General features: G+C 33.0%; 1 protein-coding gene across 2 annotated transcripts in view; it reads left to right on the top strand.

Moving 5' to 3' along the window:
• Positions 1-19,026, top strand: part of VPS13B (vacuolar protein sorting 13 homolog B) — a 794,525-nt gene that overhangs the window by 62,036 nt on the left and 713,463 nt on the right. For both annotated transcript variants that reach the window (XM_063079322.1, XM_063079323.1), the window contains exons 9-12: positions 12,896-12,991; positions 13,473-13,595; positions 14,052-14,189; positions 15,137-15,224. In XM_063079322.1, coding sequence (XP_062935392.1) covers positions 12,896-12,991; positions 13,473-13,595; positions 14,052-14,189; positions 15,137-15,224 — 445 coding nt within the window. The remainder of the gene's footprint in view (positions 1-12,895; positions 12,992-13,472; positions 13,596-14,051; positions 14,190-15,136; positions 15,225-19,026) is intronic.

Raw genomic sequence — 19,026 nt, 5'->3', positions numbered from 1 at the left:
GAGTACTCCAACAGATACATGTACACGGATGTTAATAGTAGCACTATTCACAATAGCCGAAAAATTGAAATGATTTAGATGTCAATCAATGGATGAATGAATAAACAAATGGTGATACACACACACACACAGACACACACACACACACACACAGACACACACACACACACACACACATAGTAGAATATTATTTAGCCAAAAAGGAATGAAGTTGTGATATATGCTAAACATGAGTGAAGCTTGAGAATATTTGCTAAGTGAAATAAACCAGACACAAAAGACAATATTGTACGAGTCCACTTAAAAGAGGTATTTTGAATAGGCAAGTTCACAGGGACAGAGAGTATAATAGAGGTTATCAGAGTCTGGTGAGACATGGAGGGGTGGAGAGTTAGTGCTTAATGGATATAGATGATGATGTAAAAGTTTTGGAAATAGATAATGGAATGTTTATATAACATTGTGTACTTAATTGACCTGAATTGTACACTGACAAATGGTTAAAATGGTAAACTTTGTTATGTATATTTTACCACACAAAAAATGACATGTAAAAGTGCAAATGGGAGTAGAGGGATTGGAGATAAGGAGTACAGAAAACCCTTTAATGAATAGCATATTTCTTAGTGGAAACCTTACAGTCCAGGCGAGAATGGAATGATAAGTACTAAAAGAAAAAGACTGCCAGCCAATAGTACTATACCAAGCAAGCTATCTTTCAGAAATAAAGGGGAAATAGTGTATTTCCCAGACAAACAAACACTGTGGGAGTTTACACCACTTACCAGCCCTGCAAGAAATCTTCAAGAGAGTCCTATATCTGGAATTCAAAAAGTGATAATCGCTTCATGTATGGATAAGAAAGAGTAAAACCCATTGGGAGAGCAAATACACAAATGAGAAAGAGAATGAAACTGTATATATTATCACTGCAGAAAGCCAACAAACACTGAAGATGATCAATAAAAGGGAAAGGAAAGGAACAATAGATATACAAAACAATCATAAAAAAAAATCACTAAAATGCCAGGAGTAAGACCATACTTTTCAATAATAATCCTAAATATAAATGGATTGCATTTCCCACTCAAAAGACAGACTGGCTGAATGGATTAAAAAATTAGACCCAAATATATGCTGCCTACAAGAAACTCAGTTCTTCTGTAAAGGACTGACACAGACTAATAGTGAAGGAATGGGAAAGATATGTCATGCATATGGAAACCAAAAACAAGGAGGAGTAGCTATTCTTATATTGGAAAAAATAGGCTTTAAACCAAAAACTATAAAAAGAGACCAGGAAGGTCATTATATAATGATAAAGGGATCTATCCAGCAAGAGGGTATAATAATCATAAATATATGTGCACCCATCATTAGAGCACCCAGATATATAAAGCAAATATTATTAGATCTAAAGAGATATATAGACCCCAATACAATAATAGATGGGACCTCAACACTCCTCTCTCATCATTGGACGGATTGTCTAGGCAACAGGCAAAAACACAGGACATAAACTACACTTTAGACCAGTTGGACTTGAAAGATATTCGTAGAACATTTCATCCAACAACTACAGAATATACATTCTTCTCATCAGCACATGGAACATTCTCCACAATGAACTACATGTTAGAATAATGCAATCCCAAAATGAGTACACAGAAAGATATAATAAAGATTATTAACCAAAAAAAGATACAAAAGATCAGTGAAACAAAAATTGATTTTTTAAAAGATAAACAGAACAGACAAACCATTAGCTAGACTAACTAAAAAAAGAAGAGAGGAGACACAAATAACAAAAAGAAATGAAAAAGGAAACATTATAACCGATACCACACAAATACAAAGAATCATTAGAGACTATTATGAAAAACTATACAGCCACACTTTTGAAAATCTGGTAATGGATAAATTTCTGGACACATACAAACTACCGAGACTGAACCAAGTAGAAACAGCAAAACTGAACAGACCAATAATGAGCAACAAGATTGAAGCAATAATCAGCAGTCTCCCAACCAAGAAAAGCCCAAGATCAGATGGCTTCACTGCTGAATTCTACCAAACATTTAAAGAAGAATTAATACCAGTTCTTTTCAAACTATTCCAAAAAATTGAAACAGAGGCCATTCTTCCAAACTCTTTCTGTGAGGCCAGCAGCACCCTGATAGTAAAATCAGACAAAGACACAACAAAAAAAGAATACTGCAGGCCAATATCCTTGATGAACATAGATGTAAAAGTCCTCAACAAAATATTAGCGAACAATTCAACAGCACATCAAAAAGATTATACATCATGATCAAATGGGATTCATCCCAGGAATATGCAAATCAATAAATTAATACATCATATCAACAAAATCAAGGACAACATTCACATGATTATCTCAATAGATGCAGAAAATGCATTTGACAAAATTCAACATTCCTTCATGGTAAAGACTCTTCATCAAATTAGGTATAGAAGGAAAAATCTCAACACAATAAAAACCATATGTGATAAACCCACCTCCAGCAATATCCTCAATGGGGAAAAGCTGAAAACTTTTCCTTTAAGAGGAGAACAAGACAAGTATAACCACTTTCACCACTCCCGTTTAACATAGTATTGGAAATAATAGCCTGAGCAGTCAGATAAGAGAAAGGAATAAAGGGCATTCAAATTGGAAAAGATAGTCAAATAATCCCTGTTTGCAGATGACATGATCCTATATACAGAAAAACCTAAAGACTCCACCAAAAAACTTCTAGAGGTGATAAATTAAGTAGAGTTGCAGGATACAAAATCAATATACAAAAATCAGTAGTGTTTTTATACACCAATGACAGATTAGCAGAAAAATAAATCAAGAAAGCAAGCCCATTTACAATGGCTGCCAAAAAACCAAAATACCTAGGAATTAATTTAACCAAGGAAGTGAAAGATCTCTTCAATAAGAACTATAAAACATGGATGAAAGAAATTAAAGAGGATACCAGAACATGGAAAGACATTCCATGTTCATGGTTGGAAGAATTAACGTGTAAATGTCCATACTACCCAAAGTGATCTATGGGTTTAATGCAATCCTTATCAGAATACCAATAACATTCTTCACGGAAATAGAGAAAACCATCTTAACATTCATATGGAACAATTAAAGACCCTGAATAGCCAAAGAAATCCTGAGCAAAAAAAAAAAAAAAGCCAGAGGCATTACACTACTTGACTTCAAATTATACTAAAAAACCATATATTCACCAAACAGCATGGTACTGGCCTAACAACACATACTTGGACCAATGGAGCAGAAATCAATCCTTTTTCTTACAACCAACTGATAGTCAACAAAGGCACCAAGGACGTACATTGGGGAAAGGACAGTGTCTATAATAAATGGTGGTGGGAAAACTGGATATCCATGTGTAGGAGAATTATATAGATCCTTACCTCTCACCATAAGCCATAATCAAGTCAAAATGGATTGAAGACTTAAATATAAGACTTGAGACTATGAAACACCGAGAAGAAAACACAGGGGATACACTTCAGGATGTAGGACTGGGCAAAGACTGTGTGAATAAGACCTCAAAAGCATAGGCAACAAAAGTAAAAAGAAACATGGGATTTTATCAAACTAAAAAGGAAATTTTATCTGCACAGCAAAGAAAATAATCAACAGAGTGAAAAGACAACCTACGGAATGGGAGAAAATATTTGCACACTATACATCAGACAAGGGATTAATATCCAGATTATGCAAGGAACTCAAACAATAGTAAAAAAACAAGTAATGCAATTATAAAATGGGCAAGGGAGCTGAATAGACATTTCTCAAAAGAAGACGTACAAATGGCCAACAGGTACATTAAAAAATTCTCAACATCACTGATTAGGGAAATGTAAATCAAAACTACGTCAAAAGGCTGGCTGGTTAGCTCAGTTGGTTAAAGCACAGCCTTATTAACACAAAGATCACGGGTTCGGATCCCCAAACTGGCCAGTCACAAAAACAAAACAAAACAAAAAACCCAACTACATTGAGATATCATCTCACCCCAGTTAGACTAGGTTTTATCAAAAAATTCAGAGAATAACAAATGTTGGCAAGGATGTGGCAAAAGGGAAATCCTCCTGTGCTGTTGGTGAAAATGTAAATTAGTACAGCCATTATGGAAAATAGTGTAGATGTTTCTCAGACAACTACAGGTAGGACTGCGATATTGTCCAGCAATCCCACTGCTGGGTATATACCCAAAGGAATGGAAATCATCATGTTGAAGGGATACCTGCATTCCCACATTTATCACAGCTCCATTTATAGTAGCCAAGATATGGAACTAACGTAAATGTCCATTTACAGAAAACTGGATAAGAAAAATGTATATATACACAATGGAATACTTCTGGAGCCATAAAAAAGAATGAAATTCTGGCATTTGCAGCAGCATGGATGAAACTGGAGAAAATTATGTTAAGTGAAGTAAGCCAGGCACAGAAAGAGAAATACTGCATATTCTCACTCACAAATGGGAGCTAAAAACTAAAGAAAGAAACAACAATCATAATAACGTGTTAAACTTTCAGGAGAGAACAGATCCGTGGTTACTAGAGGAAGGAAAAGGGGAGGGAGAGGGTGTATAGTAATAAATAGGTTAATGAATACAAAGCATCTAGTTAGGAAAATTAGGTTCTACTGATGTACAGTTGATCTAGGCACCCATAATTAACATTAATTTTCTGCATGTTATCAAATGACTAGAAGAGATTGAATGTCTTCAACACAAAGAAATGATTGTTTTGCAGTGATGAATATGGTGATTATCCTGACTTGATCGTCACACAGTGTACACAGATATTGATATTTAACTCTGTACCCACAAATATGTATAATCAATTACATTTCAATAAAAAATTTTAAAAAGTTTGACTTTCAAAAGTGAATAAATCATGCATTGAGCTATTTTGTGATACATTATCCATAAATAGTTACTTTTTTTTTTCAATTATGAAACTATCTTTATTATTTTGGAGGAAATTAATATTTCTTAAAATATTAAAAGCAGTTCCCTATATAAATGTACAATTAGATAAGTTGTGCTTCATTAAAAATGAGGAAAGCTGTGCACCTAAATACATCAACAAGACAGTGAAAAGACAAATCACAGTGGGGCAGAAAATTCAACACATATATGTCATAATGGAACATGTACTCTAAGATTCAACTTAGATAAATTTCATATAGAGGCAAAATTAAGATTTTTTTATTTTATTTTATTTTATTTTATTTTTTTTGGAGTTGGGACTTTTCTTTTCTTTTTTTTTTTTTTTAATTTTATTTTGTCGATATACATTGTGGCTGATTATTGTTGCCCATCACCAAAACCTCCCTCCCTTCTCCCTCCTCCCCTCCTCCCCAACAATGTCCTTTCTGTTTGCTTGTCATATCAACTTCAAGTAATTGTGGTTGTTATATCTTCCCCCCCCGCCCCGGTTTTGTGTGTGTGTGTGTGTGTGTGTGTGTGTGTGTGTGTGTATTTATATATTAATTTTTAGCTCCCACCAATAAGTGAGAACATGTGGTATTTCTCTTTCTGTGCCTGACTTGTTTCACTTAATATAATTCTCTCAAGGTCCATCCATGTTGTTGCAAATGGCAGTATTTCATTTGTTTTTATAGCTGAGTAGTATTCCATTGTGTAGATGTACCACATTTTCTGTATCCACTCATCTGATGATGGACATTTGGGCTGGTTCCAACTCTTGGCTATTGTAAAGAGTGCTGCGATGAACATTGGGGAACAGGTATACCTTCGACTTGATTATTTCCATTCCTCTGGGAATATTCCCAACAGTGGGATAGCTGGGTCGTATGGTAGATCTATCTGCAATTGTTTGAGGAACCTCCATACCATTTTCCATAGAGGCTGCACCATTTTGCAGTCCCACCAACAGTGTATGAGAGTTCCTTTTTCTCCGCAACCTCGCCAGCATTTATCATTCAGAGTCTTTTGGATTTTAGCCATCCTAACTGGGGTTAGATGGTATCTCAGTGTGGTTTTGATTTGCATTTCCTGGATGCTGAGTGATGTTGAGCATTTTTTCATATGTCTGTTGGCCATTTGTATATCTTCCTTAGAGAAATGCCTACTTAGCTCTTTTGCCCATTTTTTAATTGGGTTGTTGTTTTCTTCTTGTAGAGTTGTTTGAGTTCCTTATATATTCTGGATATTGATCCTTTCTCAGATGTATATTTTGCAGATATTTTTTCCCACTCTGTTGGTTGTCTTTTAACTCTGTTAATTGTTTCTTTTGCTGTGCAGAAGCTTTTTAGTTTGATATAATCCCATTTGTTTATTTTTCCTTTGGTTGCCCATGCTTTTGGGGTCGTATTCATGAAGTCTGTGCCCAGTCCTATTTCCTGAAGTGTTTCTCCTATGTTTTCTTTAAGAAGTTTTATTGTTTCAGGGTGTATATTTAAATCCTTAATCCATTTTGAGTTGATTTCAGTATACGGTGAGAGGTATGGATCTAGTTTCATTCTCCTGCATATGGATATCCAGTTCTCCCAGCACCATTTGCTGAAGAGGCAGTCCCTTCCCCAGTGAATAGGCTTGGTGCCTTTGTCAAAGATCAAATGGCAGTAAGTGTGTGGGTTGATTTCTGGATTCTCTATTCTGTTCCATTGGTCAGTGTGTCTGTTTTTATGCCAGTACCATACTGTTTTGGTTATTATAGCTTTGTAGTATAGCTTAAAGTCAGGTAGTGTTATGCCTCCAGCTTTATTTTTTTTGCTGAGCATTGCTTTGGCTATGCGTGGTCTTTTATTGTTCCATATAAATGTCTGGATAGTTTTTTCCATTTCTGAGAAATCATTAAGATCAGAGCAGAACTGAATGAAATTGAAAACCAAAAAACAATTCAAAAGATCAACGAATCAAAAAGTTGGTTTTTTGAAAAGATAAATAAAATTGACAAACCATTAGCATGGTAACAAAAAAAAGAAGAGAGAAGACTCAAATAACCAAAATTAGAAATGAAAAAGGCGATATTACAACTGATTCATCTGAAATACAAGGAATCATTCGAGACTAGTATAAACAACTATACGCCAACAAATTTGAAAATCTGGAGGAAATGGATAAATTTCTGGACACACACAAGTTCCCAAAACTGAACCATGAAGACGTAGAAAATTTGAACAGACCAATAACAATAAAGGAGATTGAAGCTGTTATCAGAAGGCTCCCAACAAAGAAAAGCCCAGGACCAGATGGATTCACAGCAGAATTTTACCAAACATTCAAAGAGGCATTGACACCGATTCTTTACAAACTATTCCAAAAGATTGAAATGGATGCAAATCTCCCAAACTCATTCTATGAAGCAAACATCATCCTGATACCAAAACCAGGTAAAGATATAACCAAAAAAGAAAACTACAGGCCGATGTCCTTGATGAATATAGATGCAAAAATCCTCACTAAAATACTAGCAAACAGAATACAGCAACACATACGTAAAATTATTCATCACGATCAAGTGGCATTCATCCCAGGGATGCAAGGTTGGTTCAACATACACAAATCAATAAATATGATACACCATATTAATAAACTCAAACACAAGGACCATATGATCATCTCTATAGATGCTGAAAAAGCATTTGATAAAGTTCAGCACTCATTCATGACAAAGACCCTCTATAAGTTAGGTATAGAGGGAAAGTATCTCAACATAATTAAAGCCATATATGCCAAACCCACTGCCAATATCATCCTGAATGGGGAAAAGCTGAAAGCTTTTCCTTTAAGAACAGGAACTAGACAAGGATGCCCACTCTCACCACTCCTATTCAACATAGTGTTGGAAGTACTAGCCAGAGCAATCAGAGAAGAGAAGGAAATAAAGGGCATCCAGATTGGAAAAGATGAAGTCAAACTGTCCCTGTTTGCAGATGACATGATCCTATATATCGAACAGCCTAAAACCTCTACAAAAAAACTCTTGGAATTGATAAATGATTTCAGCACAGTAGCAGGATACAAAATCAACACACAAAAATCAGTAGCATTTCTTTTCTCCAATAGTGAACATGCAGAACGAGAAATCAAGAAAGCCTGCCCATTTACAATAGCCACCCAAAAAATAAAATACTTAGGAATTGAGTTAACCAAGGAGGTGAAAAATCTCTGTAATGAGAACTACAAACCACTGCTGAGAGAAATTAGAGAGGATACAAGAAGATGGAAAGATATCCCATGCTCTTGGATTGGAAGAATCAACATAGTGAAAATGTCCATACTACCCAAAGTGATATACAAATTCAATGCAATCCCCATCAAAATAGTTACTTTTTAAAGCAAGGTACTAAAATGTAGAAACAAAAACAAAAAAACAAACTCTTCAACAGTGTCTTATAAAGGGAAATATAGAAATGGGAGACAGCTGGTTGGGGAAGCGGAGTCTAAAGCCTTTTTTAAAACAAGAGAGTAAATATAGCATGCTTGTTTGGTGGTATGAGTGCTGTTTGGAGAGGAGAAAACTGATGATGTAGGTGAGAGGGAGAGAATTGCTGGAGTAATGTTCTTAAGTAGGTGAGAGAGATTGACACATCTTGTAGAAGTAGAGAGTCTGATGACCTGTGATGGGACCACAGCTTTTTCATTTATGATAGGAGTAGATAAAGTGATAGAGGAAGTTTTCTTATTTTTATATTTGAGGAGTTCTCTTAACTCAGGTTAAAGAAAGGGGAGGGAAGTGAAGGTTTGAGGAAAGGGGAGAACTTATAGAATAGTCATCTTGGGGAGAATGGGGAGTAAATGGTCTTTTAATATATATGTTTACCAGGGACACTGAGGACCTACTAGAAAAAAGTGATCATGAATTTGAACAGGCAGCAGACATTGTGGTTGTGTGTTTTTCTCTGGTTATATTCCTCTACTTGAGTAAAGGTTAATAGTGAAGATAAGGTGGAAGACAAGATCATTGCAGGAGAGGGGACAAGAAACTGAGATCATACTTTTTTGAAATGATTCTCTCTCTGGATATTGAAATCACCAAGAATTTGACAGTGGTAGTGTGGGAAAAAATCTAAGACTAAAATCTTCAGAGAATGAGAGGAATGACGTGGGGATTGATTTTTGACTGCAGTAAGGATGGGTGGTGTTTCATACTGTCTATTACTTATTTTTGCTATGTTTTGAACAATGCTGCTGTAAACATTCTGATACATATTTTTGACATACATAACACATCTTTCTTTAAAAATGTGTCTGGCGTTTTTCTTGCTTACTGCGTGCTTTTTCGTAGTCCTCTTTTTTGCTTTTCTTCTTCTGCCTGACCTTTAAATGTTGGCATACGAAACTGAATCTTTGGGCCTCTCATCTTTTCTATTTACACTTTCCCAAGATGGTATAATCTGATCATCATTTAGGTGCTGATTGAATATCAAATTTGTGCCACAGTTTACAGTATTTTACATTTAATAAAATTGCAGTAGTATCCACTGAGTTGTTCAGGCTTAACATTTATGAATATCTTTTCTTCTCCTGTCACATGATTAGTCAGCATATTCTGCCAGCTATACTTCTAGGATGTAGTCAGTTCTCATCAGCCTTATTGTTATCCATAGACCATAGGAGTTCTCAAACTTTTTGGTCTCAAGACTCCAGGATGCCTTTGCATTCCTAAAAATTATTGAGAATTCTAAGGAGTTTTTGTTAATCAAATTATATCTATTCATATTCATCATATTAGAAATGAAAACAAATCTTAAGAAAGTATATGTATTAATTTATTTTAAAGTATTAATCCATTACTTGTTAATATAAATATTACTCTTGTAGTGAAATAACTATATTTTAACTAAAAATTAGAGACATGGCATTGTTTTATATTTTTGTAAATATCTTTAATGTCTGGCATAGTAGAAGACAGCTGGATCCTCATATCTGCTTCTGCATTCAGTGCATTAGGAATGTTTTGGTTGATGTATATGATGAATGTCTTGCCTCACATAGATATTTAGTTGGAAAGGGAGGAGTGTTTTAATGGCTTTTTCAGGAAATTGTGGATATTCTCTTTTGATAGTACACCAAAACTCATTAATTGGTCATTTTTAAAAGGTTCATTGTGTCTTCAGCACTTAGAAATTGCCTGGTATAAATACATATAAATAAATACATCCATATATCCATACATCTGCCTATCCATTTATTACGCATTCATCTACCCATCTCTTCATCTGCTTTTTATTTTCCAAAAATTTATGGATGCCTCTTTCAGGTTTTGTTTTCTCCAATTTTGTTTTTATGTGTTTATTCTTTCATATCTGCTTTTTTTGTGAAGGAGATAAACCCATGCGAAATCAGGAGCTAACCCTGAAATAGTATTACAGGTATTTTTCCAGGTAACTTGTTAGATTCTGGAAATACAGCAGTGAAAAAAAAAAAATCAGGTTTCTGCTCTCATGATGTTTTTAATATAGCTTGGATTATTTAACTGCTTGAAATAAATTTCTTTCAATCAGTAGTAAAGCTATACAGTTTATAACTACAACAGATGGCAAATTAGAATATATTTTAAATATTCATAAAGACTTTTCTAATTAAAATAATTCAGTATTTTTCGATATGACAAAAGCTGAAAAATATAGGAAATAAGTTTTAATGAAAGTTTATGTCATGGCTTGATTGGTTTAAAACCTTTTTTTTTGTTACAAAGTTTGGGGAAAAATGATAAAAATACATATATTAGTTGTGCTATTTTAACACCATTATTTATTGTTTCTGAATTCTTTTACTGAAACAAACTATTTTTGTAATTGAATTCATTGATTCAGCTTTGATTTAAGAAGTGTGTACCAATCTGCAAAGTTAAAACGTGACAGACAAAATGTTAAAAACTATAATAAAAAGCCAGCTGTTGCCAACTATTGCTAGTTATATTATCAGTTTTAGATGATCAGGACTTATTTTTAGTATAAGTTTGTGAGGGAAATCAATGATTGCTAGTAAAGTCCTATCTTTTCTGGTGATTTTTGCATTTACTTTTTAATTTGAAATTATTCTGGTTCATTTATGTTGACTTAATTGATGAGAAGAATTGCATTAAAATGAGTCCATCAGAATAGGCATTTATGTACAAAACTTTTGTAGCCTTTTTGGGAAGTGTTTGTCGTTAGTCAGTATATCTTTTTAGAGTTTTGAAACATTTATATTTCTCAAAATTTTCTCTAAGTGAAATATGTTAATATTTAGGAGAAAAACATTAGAACTCGTTGTTCAGCTTGGATTTGAAGAATGTATGGAATTAATTTGTGGTTCACATTTTAGTCAGAAAATAAGGTCATGTTTCTACATTAGCATTTTGAACAGTTGATATCATTCCAGCAAAAATCATGCCAAATTAAATGTAGCATTTTCTAATAATGTTTAAAATTGTTCTTATAATGTTTGAGTCCTTTTAATCAATTAATTTCTTTTTCTCTACAATAATCATTTACAGCTGAAGGGTGATCAAGTTAAAATAACTTTAATTTTATTTGAGCATTTTGGATTACAGAATTGTACTTTAAAACAGCAACACTATGTGTACTAGTATTAGAAACATCCAAGAAATAAGGACTCATACTATATGAAAAATATATAAAGAACTCTTTATTATAAAAAATGACACTAATTAGTTGATCCTCTATAAAGATGTTTTTAAGCTTAAAATTGTAACTTTTCAGTTCAGTAACTTTTATTTGGCCTAAGTTAAGTATTGATTTTTTAAAAATGTGACCTTTAATTTTGCATTCAAATTTGAAGAATATATTCAATTTACATGAATAATGGTAACTAAATCATTTGCAAACATAGGCAGAATACCTTTTTAAAACAAATGATATTTTTATCTTAAAATATTTTTAGAATTATAGAAAAGTTGCAAAGATAGTATAGGGAGTTCACTTACACTCCTTACTCAGTTTCCCCAATTGCTATATTATCTTATGCTATCAGTATATTTGTCAAAACAAGCCAACACTGGTGCAGTACTGTTAAATGCCAGATTTTAATTGAATTTCATAATGTTCTTTTTCTATACTATGAACCAAACTAGTATACTACATTGTATTTGGAAAATTACTTTTTAAAAATAATTTAAATTACGTAATTTTTGATTTATGTAAATAATATGTTTTAAGCTTCTGGGGAACAAGAATTTTTTTTCTTTTGTTAGCATCTAGATTAGTACTTGTTATCTAGTAGGTATTCAGTAAATATTTGTTGCATGACGGAAGGAGTCTATGAGATATAGTATGAAACATAGTTTAAAAATGAACACCCATCGTCATACCTCCCTCATAGGAGCTAGAGTTTTGTTGAATCTATTTGTGTTTCTTCATAGCATTTGTTTTTATTAGAAATAGTGAGAAATCTTGGAAATGATTGAAACTAAACATTGTTGGATATATTAGTGAACATAAAATGAATTGAGGTTATAATAAGAGGGTACTTCAAAAAGTTCTTGGAAAAATAGAATTAAAAGATAATATGAGTTTTTCCGTGAACTTTTGAAGTACCCTCATATATTTAAATTTTTGGCAGAGTGTAAAAGCTATTTTATGAGTATGGGACTATTACAACTTCACATAGGTTTCACTTTTTAAAGCAATATTAAGAAGTAGGAGTTTAAAAAAAGTAGTATTAAATTTTCTATGTAAGTTTAGACTAGTCTATTCAACTTTTATACCACGGATAATCTGTTACAGCTGTTTTTGTTGCACCTGTTTTCCTGCTTAATAATTAAATTTCCTGAATCTTAACATTGGGCTTGTTTTCATCAATTCATCATAATAATGGCAGTTAATTTTCATTTAATACTAATTTTGATTGCTTTATGTTCTTATACTTCTTAGCTCACTGAAATGCAAGCTGAGAGTAGTTATTACAGCCCACAGAAAGTAAAATCTAAAGAAGTACTGTGTTGGAAACAAGAAGGAACTACAGTTGAGGTAAACTTTCAATAGTAAACATATATTTTTTTAATGTTCAAATTGTTTTTAAAGTTAATATTTTACAAATACAGGTTTTTATTGTAAGTAGTATTTTAAAAAATATTTGTATTGTTTTATGTTTCTATTTTAGGAATCAGTACTATTGGTTGAAATTATTTCTTTGTAACAAAGATTTTACTGTAATATGCAACATTAATTTATTCTTTCATATAACTTGTGTACATTTGTATGTATGTGTGAATGTGCATGTGTGTATTAATGTTCATGAACTGCCAGTCATTGATGATACAAAGGTTTGAGGATACAGAGAAAAGCAAAATGTGTCTTACTTCAATAGAGTGTATGATTTAAGGAGAATAAATCTGGAAAGTCTGTCATCCTAAAGATGTTTGACTAATTTAGAAATTCTCCAAGGAAGGCCTATAACAATTTTATTACATTCAAGTTCTTAGTTCTAATGTTTCCTATCCTCTTATAGGCCCTTATGATGGGAGAGCCTTTCTTTGATTGCCAGATTGGGTTTGTGGGTTGCAGAGCCATGTGTCTTAAAGGAATTATGGGTGTTAAAGATTTTGAAGAGAACATGAATAGAAGTGAAACTGTAAGTCAAAATCTCCCTTTTGCCCCCTTTTTGGATAGGATGCAGGGATAATGAAGTGCTTATTGAAGTGTTTAACCATATAAAATCAGCTAGACCACATATATCTCTGGCTTGAGAGAGGACCTTTACTGTGTTTTCCTGCAAGAAATTATAGAGCTCAGGGGAATTTAGAAAGTTGGTAGCACTTAACACCTGGACGACAGTTTAAAATACTTTTCAATTCATAAATGTTTCTTCTTTCTTGTTTATGGCAGCTACTTGGGGTTCCTATTTGGTTTGTTAAAATACTTTTTTGCCAAAATAGGCAATGAAAATGGAGACAGCATATCTTTTTACAGGACCTCAAGTTTTAGTGATTTCTATTGACTACTGAATGGGTGTTATAAAACTGAGGTTTATTTTCCTTAACAGTCTAATGATTTTTCCTCCTGTTCAAAATTTTGCATTTGTTTTCAGGAAGCCTGTTTCTTCATTTGTGGTGAAAATTTGAGTGCGAAAGGTTTGACGTACCTTACAAATTCCTTGTTTGATTACCGAAGCCCAGAAAATAATGGTACTCGTGCAGAATTTATCTTGAATGCAGCTCATCATAAGGTCAGAGAATATATATTTGAGACAAATTCCAGGTTTTGGTTGGATGGACACATTGTGGGACTATTTATGATTGCCTTCTTTCTTATATAATATCTTCTCAATGCAAATTATTTATTGAACACTTAGAATGTTTTTGTCTAGCTTATACATCTAGAAAGGTTCGAAGGGTGACCAGAGATCTTTACTTTTATATAGTATGTAGCTATTGTTTGCTTCTTCATGCCCTACTGTTAAAATAGTCATGGAGGAAACATGTAGAATTATCTCTTGTTAATATTCCTTAATTTCAGGGTGTGAGATTGATGGTAAGAAATGAAGATTTTCAATGTTTACTATGTATGCTTTTTAGTACTGCTTGAATTTTTCATGTAAGCTTACATTAATATGTTTGGAATATTAATAAATTTATGGAATAAATATAAAAATTCAAAAACATTTACTGTAGGTTAATGTAACCAAATAATTTACATTTTAAATCTTTTTATTAAGATTTTCTCTCATAGTTAAAAGAATTTAATGTCAACCTGCACAACAGCGTACATTTAGACTATTTTAGTATATCTATAGTGTTTGAACTGTTTCATATAAGTATACTGAAATATTTATGGATTACTTCTGTTTGAGAGTATATACATTATTAGACAGTTTTGTGATAGTGATAAAAGTCAAGAGTATACTGTCTACTCCATTATAGGTATTCATTAACTAGACATATTGATAAAGCAGTCAAATAGCAGAATTATGGATGTCCTTTTGGGTGGTCTATAGCTGAGGTGACATTACTTTTCTTAGAAGTGAATTATTTGAATAACCTGTGTTCTTTTGTTTTGGTAATCCTTTGAGTTTATACACATTCTGTGTAAGGATATGTGTGTGATCAATCAGGTTTTAGACTTAAAAGTTTATTCTGTACAATGTTTGTTCTGTTTGCATTGCTTTGTTGGCAGGAGACATACACTGAGATAGCTGGAATGCAAAGGTTTGGGGCTTTTTACATGGATTACCTGTACACAATGGAGAATACCAGCGGCAAAGGTATTGGCTTCTGTCTTTTATGTTTGCCTTTCCTGGAACGTCAGAAACAAAAGCTTCTTCAGAATTAATTGGTCCTTGACTGGTTGCACTCTGTTACATCAGATTTACTTTCTGGTACTTTGGGAGTGATTTAATTTTAATGTCATGTTAGAATTTTCTTAGATTCTTGGTATTTTTAATCTTTTTTTATACAGCTAATTGAAAAGACATTTTGTATAACCAACTAGAATTATTGCTCACATGTATCAAATATTAAAATTTTGATACATGAAATTTCAAATTGCATTAGGTTGTCACATAGAATAAATATTTCCTTTTCTGTATTAAAAACATTTTGAAGGTTATATAGATCTTTTTATTAAAAAGAGTGTTTGTTTCAACAAGCAGAAAAGTAGAAAAAAAATCTTCCAGAGATTGTGGACACATAGGTTGTATTATTTTATTATGTACTTTGTTATGATATTATTTTCATTTTATTATGTTAGGAAGTAAATGATGTTTTAAAAAATTTCACCATTTCATATTTTATGTGTACCTCAATATAAAATATCATGCTTATAATTTCAGCCTTTTTTAGTATTGAAATTTAGTGAAAACAGGTTCGTAATAGTTTTTGTTAATTTTTCATATTTTTAAAAATGATTTCTATGTGCGGTGTGATGTATTAGGTATGGTGAATGCAAGGAAGGCCAAAGCATTTCCCAGGAAGCCAATAGGTACTGTTGAACTATGCATTTAAATAAATGCTTATAATATATCATGTTAAGAAGAGTAGTATAAGTAGCTAAAAGAGGTATAGGTAAGAAAGTGACAATTTTTGTTTGAGGGGTTGAAAACTTAACAGAGGAGTTGATTTTTTTTTTTTAATGGTAACAATTAAAAATTGATTATACATACCTGTGGAATACAGTGTTGAATATCAATACCTGTGAGCAATAAATGATGCTGAAATCAGGATAATTAGTATATTCATCATTATATAATGTAATCATTTTTTGTGGACCTTTTTACCAGTTTCTTGCTAACCTCCCCACCTCTCCCTCTCCCGCCTCTTATAATCTCAGTTCTGCTCTCTCTCCTTTGGAAAATTCATTGTACTATTATGATTGTTGTATCTATCTTTCTTTTTTTTTTTTTTTTTTTTGTTAAATTATTTGTTTATTTTTTACCTCTTATTAGTGAGGATATGCAGTATTTCTCTTCCTGTGCCTGGTTTATTTCACTAACATAATTTTCTCTTACTTCATCCATGTTTTTGCAAATGGCAAAATTTCACTCTTTTTTATGGCAGTATAGTTTTCCATTCAGGATATACACACCATTTTCCTTATCCATTCATCTGTCGATGTGCATTTAGGTTGGTTCCAACTCTTGGCTATTGTAAATAGAGCTATGATGAACATGGGAGTGCAGGTATCCCTTCGACATGATTGCCATTCCTTTGGGTATACACCTAACAGTGAGATTCCTGAATCATATGGAAGTTCTATCGGTAGTTGTTTGAAGAACCTCCACACTGTTTTCCATAATGGCTGTGCTAATTTACAGTCCCACCAACTGTGTAGGAGGGTTTCCCTTTCTCTGCATGCTTACCAGCATTTGTTATTCTCTGTCTTTTTGAAAATGGCCAGTCTAACTGGAGTGAGATGATATCTCAATGTGGTTTTGATTCGCGTTTCCCTGACGTGATGTTGAGCATTTTTTCATGTGTCTGTGGGCCATTTGTATATCTTCCTTTGAGAAATGACAATTCAGCTCCTTTGCACAATTTTTAATTGGGTTACTTTTTTTGCTGTTGAGTTCCTTGTGTATTCTGAATATCAATCCCTTGTCTGATGCACAGTGTGCAAATATTTTCTCCCATTCTGTAGGTTGTCTTTTTGTTGTGCTTTTTTTTTTTCTTTCTTTGCCGAAGCTTTTTAGTTTGATATAATCCCATTTGTTTATTTTTTGGGTCTTTTTCATAAAGTCTTTGTCCAGTCCTACTTCCTGAAGTGTTTCCCCTATGTTTTCTTTTAGGAGTTCTGTAGTTTGAGGTCTTACAAATTAAGTCTTTAATCCATTTTGAGTTGATTTTGGTATATGGTGAGCAGTAATGGTCTCATTTTATTCTTCCACATATGAATGTCCAGTTTCCCAATACCATTTATTGAAGAGGGAGTCTTTTCCCCATTGTATGTTCTTGTTGCCTTTGTCAAAGATGAGTTGGCTTTATGTATGTGGGTTGATTTATGGGTCTAAATCATTGTCTATTCTGTTCCATTGGTTCAAGTGTCTGCTTTTATGCCAGTACCATTCTGTATTGGTCACTATACCTTTGTAGTATAATTTGAAATCAGGTATTGGAATGCCTCTGGCTTTATTTCTTTAGGTCAGGATTGCTTTGGCTATATGGGTCTTTTGTTGTTCCATAGGCATGTTTGGTTTGTTTTTTCTATTTCTGTGAACAATATCATTGGTATTTTGATGAGGATTGCATTGAATATGTAGATTGCTTTTGAAAGTATGGACATTTTCACAATGTTAGTTCTTCTATTCCATGAGCATGAAATGTCTTTCCATCTTTTTGTGTCTTTTTATAATTTCTTACAGCAGAGATTTGTAGTTCTTGTTGTTGAGATCTTTCACCTCCTTGGTTAAATTTATTTCTGTGTATTTTATTTTTTTGTTGACTATTGTAAATGGACTTGCTTTGTTGAGTTTTGGAGTTTAAACACTCTACTGATTTTTGCATGTTGATTTTGTATCCTGTGAGTTTACTGAAATCATCTATCAGCTCTGAGAGTTTTTTGGTAGAGTCTTTAGGTTTTTCTGTGTATAGGATCATGTCATCTCCAAGCAGGGACAGTTTAACTTCATCTTTTCCAATCTGGATACCCTTTATTTCTTTCTCTTTCTGGATTGCTCTGGCTAGTCCTTCCAATACTATGTTAAGGAGGAGTTGTGAGAGTGGGCATTCTTGTCTTCTTCCTGTTCTTAAAGGAAAAGCTTTTAGCTTTTTCAAATTCAGAATGATATTGGCAGTGGGTTTGTCATATATGGCTTTTATTGTGTTTTGATACTTTCCCTGTATACTTAATTTGCTGAGAGTCTTTGTCATGAAAGTATGTTAAATTTTGTCAAATGCTTTTTCTGCATCTATGGAGATAAATACATGCCTTGATTTTGTTAATATGGTGTATCACATTTATTGACTTAACTATGTTGAACCATCCTTTCATCCCTGTGATATATCCAACTTGATTATTGCATATAATCTTTTAGATGTGCTGTTGAATTTTGTTTGCTAATATTTTGGTGACGATTTTTATATGTATGTTCATCAAGGATATTGGCCTGTAGTTTTTTTGTTGTTTTTTTTTTTGTTGTTGTTGTATGTTTGTCTGGTTTTGGTCTCAGGATGATGTTGGCCTCATATAACGAGTTTGGGAGAACAGCCTCTGTTTCAATTTTTGGAATAGTTCGAAGAAAATTGGTATTAATTCCTCTTTAAAGGTTTGGTAGAAGTCAGCAGTGAAGCCATACGGACCTGGGCTTTTCTTTGTTGGGAGACTGCTGATTACTGCTTCAGTCTTGTTGCTCATTGTTGGTCTGTTCAGGTTTGCTATTTCTTCTTTGATCAGACTTGGCAGTTTGTATGTGCCCAGAAATTTATCCATTTTCTCCAGGTTTTCAAATTTTTTGGTGTATAGTTGTTTATAATAGTCTTCAAGAAATCTTTATATTTCTGTGTTATCAGTTGTAATGTCTCCTCTTTTATTTCTGATTTTTGTTATTTGGGTCTTCTCTGTCCTTTTTTTAG

This window comes from Cynocephalus volans, chromosome 15, assembly GCF_027409185.1.
Source record: "Cynocephalus volans isolate mCynVol1 chromosome 15, mCynVol1.pri, whole genome shotgun sequence".
Classification (NCBI taxonomy): domain Eukaryota; kingdom Metazoa; phylum Chordata; class Mammalia; order Dermoptera; family Cynocephalidae; genus Cynocephalus; species Cynocephalus volans.
This window is presented reverse-complemented; position numbering and strand designations above follow the sequence as displayed.